The 6,896-nt window shown below is 40.8% G+C and overlaps 1 protein-coding gene across 1 annotated transcript; it reads left to right on the forward strand.

Annotated features, from left to right (window-relative positions):
* The first annotated feature begins 489 nt into the window (after positions 1–489).
* Positions 490–4,946, forward strand: LOC144325269 (vomeronasal type-2 receptor 26-like). The gene is made up of 4 exons (XM_077918005.1): positions 490–1,290; positions 2,446–2,673; positions 3,353–3,479; positions 4,045–4,946. The coding sequence occupies exons 1-4, from the start codon at positions 490–492 to the stop codon at positions 4,944–4,946; spliced, it is 2,058 nt and encodes a 685-aa protein (XP_077774131.1).
* Positions 4,947–6,896: the final 1,950 nt, after the last annotated feature.

Consider the following 6,896-nt stretch of genomic DNA (forward strand, 5'->3'; position numbering starts at 1 on the left):
TCTTAGTTACAATCAAAATGCACAAGAATGAAGCTGTGATGATGCCATAATATTAATAACAAATATCAATAGAGAATCAACCACTCCCTACAATCACTATAAAAGTTAAAGAGCAAAAGTACATGATCCACCTCCACTTTGGACTTTTGTTGAGTCTTCCATTTAGTATATTAACAAGAACGATGATAAATGCTCCTCTCTATTTGGAGACTATCAGTGTGTACAAGTATAAAGCTGGGATGATGCCATAATAATAACAATAAATATCTACAGAAACCAAGAGCAAGATTATATTTGTTTTTCTATGTAATTTGGTACATTTGGGATATATATTCAGTGTCTGTGTGTGTGTGTGTGTGTGTGTGTGTGTGTGTGTGTGTTTTTATATACAAATATTTTCTGATATGATGATTTCTTGTTTTCCAGATTTCATATGGTTCATTTGAACCACCCATAAATTATGGAACCAAGTTCCCTTCCTTTTACCGCATGGTCCCCAATGAAGACCTTCAGTATCAGGGAATTATCCAGTTACTTCTGCATTTCAGATGGAAATGGGTTGGGCTCATGACTCCAGCTAATGAAGCTGGAGAACGTTTCTTACAGACAATTGAGCCGATGCTTTTCAAGAATGGAATCTGTTCAGCATTCACAGAAAGAGTGGAACTCTATCTAATTTATAGCAGTAACCAACTGCATGACTCAAGGATCTGGTTACCAATTTTCACAACCAGCAGAACCAATGTAGTTCTTGTATATGGAGAAAGTAGATTTAGTATATGGTTGTCAGCTGCTTTAAGCACAATGGAGTTATCTCAGCTACTATTTCCTCAAAAGAATTCACGTGAAGGAACAGTATGGATTACAACTACCCAAATTGATTTCATATTATATAGCCTTCAAAAATTTACTGTTAATATACGAATGTTCCATGGTGCTATCTCCTTTGCAATTCACTTCAAAGAGATTCACAACTTTAAAGACTTTCTTCAGAGTGTATATCCTCAATGGACAGAGACAGATGGTTTTATCCAAGATTTCTGGGAAGATGCATTCAGTTGTTCACTTCCAAATTCCAATCTCTCAAAAACTGTGTGTACTGGAGAGGAAATGCTGGAGAGCCTTCCTGCACCATATTTTGAAATGAGCATGACTGGCCACAGCTACAGTATCTATAATGCTGTCTATGCTTTGGCTCATGCCTTAAATAGCATGCACTTGGCTGGAACCATTCACAACAGAAGAGATGCTCAGGGAAAACTCTCTCCTCACTATGCAGATCCTTGGCAGGTATTCTTCTCTGTTACAAAGCATTCACTGCATTGGTACATTATGTGAGTTGGTATTTAATTATCAGTAAAGAAATAAAAGAATAAAACTTAAGAAATTAAAAAATAAACCTTTAGTAATTTTATCAAAGATGGGAATTAGAATATTTCCTATAATGCTACTAAACAGACTTTAGATGACATAAGGAAAAAACTACACATAACTGAAGCTGTGCCAACCACCTTCTCCATACTGAAAACCCATCCATTTTCTATCCACATCCCTCACCAATTTTCTGTCTCTCTTACCTGTCCAGTTACCCAGTGGTGTAAGGTTGGGGGCCCCAGGTGCATAATTATAAGGGAGCACAACCAGGACCCCAACCCCCAGGCACTGCCTTTTGCAGGGATCCTCATATCAAAGAGAAAAGAGAAGAGCAGCCCATCAGGCGGCTGCCACTACCTGGACACGTCCTGGAAGGCCCCATCGCCAACTCCTCATCTTTCCCTGTATGCCAACCACCAGGGGTTTCTGGGGCCTGAAGCCTCACTGGTAGGTTCCCAGAAGAGGCTAGCAATTGTGTGATCACTGTCTCTAGACTCTGCTTTTCTCCTTTCTCCTTCTCTGCCTCTTAGTCTGGATTTCAGTCTGGCGCATCCTCTTCCTGCTCCCTTAACCCTGTTGCCTCTTCTGTATCTGAAAGCTCTTCCTCCCAGTCGGCTCCCTCTTTGCCCACTGACCACTCCTTGTCATCCTGCCACCAATCCCCTGGCTCTGAGCCTCCTTTCCTTGAGGTGTCCCTTGGGAGTTACCCATCTGCTGCTTCCTGCCACTCCTCTGCATCCAACATCCAACCATGCTCAAATCCACTCTATAAACTATGAAAAGGTCCAGTCCAATGTTCTCATACTGCATTCCTATCCTTTAAGAATATAAGCTACCATCTCTTCTCATACATAACTTCTCAAATCCCTTCCCTTTCTTGGATCTTGACAAAGGCTGGTCGCAAGCAAGCAGGTGTATGGTTTCATCTCTCCATAATATCTTGATGCAAGTCTGTTGAGTGTTGAATCAGCACTGATTCATGATTTCCTACTCCTCTTGTATGTGCAACTAGAATATGGATGCTCTCCATTGCGAACTGAAGCGTTTAACTTCGATTCTCTTTCCACTTAGCTCCACTCATTCCTGCAGAGAATCTCATTCAACAACAGTGCTGGTGATGAAATTGCATTAAATGAATATGGAGAGTTAGCAGCCGGCTTTGATATTACCAACTTGGTCACTTTCCCAAATAATTCCTATGTCAGGGTCAAAGTGGGAAGTTTGGATCCTCAGGCCCCTCCGGGCAAAGAGCTCACCATTAATGAAGACAGAATCAAATGGAACAGACGCTTCACTAAGGTATGGAAATAATGGCACAGTCCCTAAAAACCCAGAATTAGTGGCTATCCACAAAATGGGATGTAACAAAAGCACTTCACACATTATTCATTTTGAAATTTACTAGCACCTGAAACCACTTCAGACTAGTGATGAGTTAGAATAGAGGAGTGCTCCCAGACCTCTTGTTTCAAACGGAATGCAACTCCTCCCAGAACAGGTCAGGCATAGGAACCGAAAGCATTTCTCTCTGAGACAGGATGTGGCCTAACAGGAAAGCGGAACCCAAAAGTCATGGAATGATTTCCTATTGCTAGTTTCTTGTACTGACCCTGCAGGTAGGAGCAGAACCACTATAATGGCATACCTTTAATTCCTTGTGCCACCACAAAGGAGCACCATGTGAACTCCTTGAAGCAAATGCCGTTAAGTGGTGACTCCAGCAAAAGGCCAAGCCAGCGGTGAAATCTAACACAGCTGAAAGGTTGGATAGTCCAGGCATGAATACGGACATCTTCTTAAGTTTGTATAATGCTTAGAACAGCAGCTTTTTACCCCACTGTATGTGCCACTTGTGTGCCTACGAATCGTTTCATGCTATTAGTCCTCCTATTTACTATTAAATCACCTGATATTGGATATTTGATAAATTCCCCAAAACAATATAATAATATCAAACTCTTCCTATCTCTTTGCATAGGTGCCACCGCTTTCTCTATGTAATGCCAAGTGCCATCCTGGCTACAGGAAGAAAAAGAAGGAGGGGGAGAAGTTTTGCTGCTATGATTGTGATCCATGTCCAGAAGGAATGATTTCAAATGAGAAAGGTTAGAGATGACCTCTTAAGATAATGCAGAACCTCTGGGCTCCTGGCAATTTTGTTGACATTGAACTGCTGCAGGAGAGAAGGCTTCTCATTGTTTATAGATCACATCAATATATTTTAATCTTTAAAACATCTTGAAGATTTCTTTTTTAAGTGGAAGCTAATATATTTTACCTCCAACTTCTTCAGAATTGGGGTGGAATAGAAGTGGTGTTTCCTCCCCTAAGAATTAGGTTGTTTGCCAAGGGGCTGAAAGTCTTATCAAATTCACTTTTCTGAAATCCAATATTTCAGCTGCAATGCATTTCTCATTTTGTTGTACTGTTTATGTGGCTCTAAGAAAAAGCAGGGAGACAATAAAGAAAAAAAAGATGTTACCCATGTAGAAAATTCCAGTATTGATACACAAGTTTTATTTTTGATACACCTAGTACAAAAACATTGGGGCTTGAAGCTCTTATACATTCTGATGTAGAAAACACTATGCTCAATGGACTAGTGATGTGGAATTCTTAAGAATATTTTTGGTTACTTCAAATTGTCACACATTGTTTTTGTATTTTCAGACATGGAAACATGTGTCAGTTGCCCAGCAGATCAGTATCTAAACAGCGGCCAGGATCTATGCATTCCTAAGATTCCAAACTTCCTAGCCTTTGATGAAACCTTGGCCATTGTTTCAACATCCTCTGTGCTTCTATTCTCTCTGATCACAATTCTGGTGCTCAGCATCTTCATTAAGCATCGCAATACAGCCATAGTCAAAGCCAACAATCGAAGCCTCACCTATGGTCTCCTTATCTCCCTCCTCTTGTGTTTCCTCTCTTCTTTGTTGTTTATCGGAAAACCTAATATGGTGACTTGCCTTCTCCGACAAACTGCTTTTGGTATTGTCTTCTCTGTGGCCCTCTCCAGCATCTTAGCCAAAACCATATTGGTGGTTTTGGCATTCATGGCTACCAAACCAGGATCCAATATGAGGAAATGGGTAGGCAAAGAACTGGCTTATTCCATTGTCTTTTCCTGCTCCATTGTTCAAGTAGGGATCTGTGTCCTCTGGCTGGCAACCTCTCCCCCATTCCCAGATGTGGACATGCACTCAATGCCTGAAGAAATCATATTTCTTTGCAATGAAGGGTCAGTCTCCATGTTCTATTGTGTTTTGGGCTACATGGGCTTCCTGGCCACTATCAGCTTCACGGTGGCCTTTCTAGCCAGGAAGTTGCCTGACATTTTCAACGAAGCCAAGTTCATCACCTTCAGCATGCTGGTCTTCTGCAGTGTTTGGCTCTCCTTCATTCCAACCTACCTGAGCACCAGAGGAAAATACATGGTGGCTGTGGAGATCTTCTCCATCTTTGCTTCTGGTGCTGGGTTGCTGGTTTGCATTTTCACCCCTAAATGCTACATTATTGTGGTGAGGCCTGACCTGAACAACAGAGAGCAGCTAACACAAAGAAAGGTATAAATGACAGTGGAATTTGTGGTTAAGTTGGGACTTGCTGGCTGGTATCACTTTATGCGTCCTAACTCTGGATATGTGTAAAATTTGCTTCTTAACTTTTTTGTCTGCCAAAGTTTCCCAAAGGCAATGGGTGCAGATTTTTCCTCAGGTTCTACTTCCAAAGCCTTTTTCACAAATGAGTAATGCTGTAAAGCAATGGAGGTTTAGGTTCAAAATTTCCTTCTCCTAGGTGGGCTTCCTTCCAAAGTTTATGAGACCCATCTGCCCCTCATTTCCCTCTACAGCACCTGGAATAGCCACCTTTTTGAGCATTGGACCTGCTATTGCTCTCATCCACTCACTCAGTCTGATCCTGTCTTTGTATGCAGAGAAATTCCCCAACTCACTGAGGATTTGAGGCCGATTGTCTGCCCCCACCTGGTTTAGGGAGCCACTTGAATCTGATTCGTGGGATGTGGCTGCTGTTTCAAGCTGACAACTTCTAGGAGCCACAGATGAGAACTGAGTGCAGGGTGAGGATCTGAGGTAGACAAACTACCCCAGAAGGAGCACGACTTGTTCCCCGCTAGAGTTACTACCCCTCCCCTAACACTCTTTACATCCCTGCCATGTATTACTGTATACTTAAAGCAAATGGAATCTTAATAGCAAAACTCTCAGCCTTTTCTTTAGAAATGGTTAAGTTCTGTTTAGGAATGTTGTACATATATGAATGTTAATAAAAAGTCTCTTATCAATTACTTCATGAAATCTACAAATTCATCTTGAAGACAACACAGGGTACCAGAAACAAAAAACACTGTGAAATAGTTGAGGGCTCTACATTCTTTATTTCTCACCCACAAGGCAGCTGAGGAATAGAAGAAGGAGAAGTTTAAAACAGCCATTTCCCTTGTTTTTTAAATAGTTTTAACAAACTAACAAATTAGCAGAGATATGCAACATTATCTGTAGGAAAATACATTGGATATTACTAACACTAATAGGACAAACCTTTTTTTCTGAATTATACTTCTAACCAGTTTGAAAGAGTGGTGGCAGAGAATATCTCAAATAAGCCAAATGGCTTCAGAGAATACAGATGTGTTGTTTCTAAAGTTGATTTAAAGTCTATTTATGCTATTTCTTTTATAATAATTTTTATTTATTTTCAATTACCATCCAATAATAGCGTCATTAAAACAATACCAAATTGTAATACTAATACTAATCACTCAAATACCGAATCATATAATTTAGGTGCCCCCCCACATGCTAGATTTCCTTTATTTCTGCATTCCAAAATCTTATTAATTTCTAATAATCCCTTATACAACAACTACAATATTAATAACTTCTATTCCTGTTGACACATTAAATGATTCATAGAACTACAAATGAGGCACTCAAACTATATCCTTCTTCTTCCTGTGTGTGGCAATTATTCTTTCTGTCATGTTTCTTCCAGTCCTTGTAAAATGTTGTGTCTATTGTTCTGGAAAAGTTGGTTCCACAAGTATTTCTTCTTACTTTTCTCTCCTGCCAGAAAACGGTTAAAGAGCGGCAGACTCTGATTCACTGTGGTTCAAGGAGGGAGAATTTAAAAGGAGCGGATTTCAAGAGAAATGGAGTCAGAGTGCGGTTAAGAGGGGGGTTGAGTTGAGGTGGTTGAGGAGGGAGGCTGTAGAGGTTGGGAGTTAGGTAGGGAGATAGCATAGGAGTGTGGAGGAGGGAGAGTTGGTCCTGGAATAAAACATGCAGTGAAGGACTGAGTGTATTGTCCTGCAGGAGTAATAGGACCAAATCTTGTTGGGAGACTGAGGGTGAGACAGGAGAAGTAGGAACTGAAAGAGATGAGTCTACTTAGGTCTCAAACTAATCTGAAGGGGAGAGACTCTTCTGAGGAAAGAAAGGACTCCCAAAACCCACTGAAGGAAGGGGGGGGTGAGCCCTTAAGACTATTACTGAAAGTAC

The sequence above is a fragment of the Podarcis muralis genome, chromosome 13 (genome assembly GCF_964188315.1).
Source record: "Podarcis muralis chromosome 13, rPodMur119.hap1.1, whole genome shotgun sequence".
NCBI classification, from domain to species: domain Eukaryota; kingdom Metazoa; phylum Chordata; class Lepidosauria; order Squamata; family Lacertidae; genus Podarcis; species Podarcis muralis.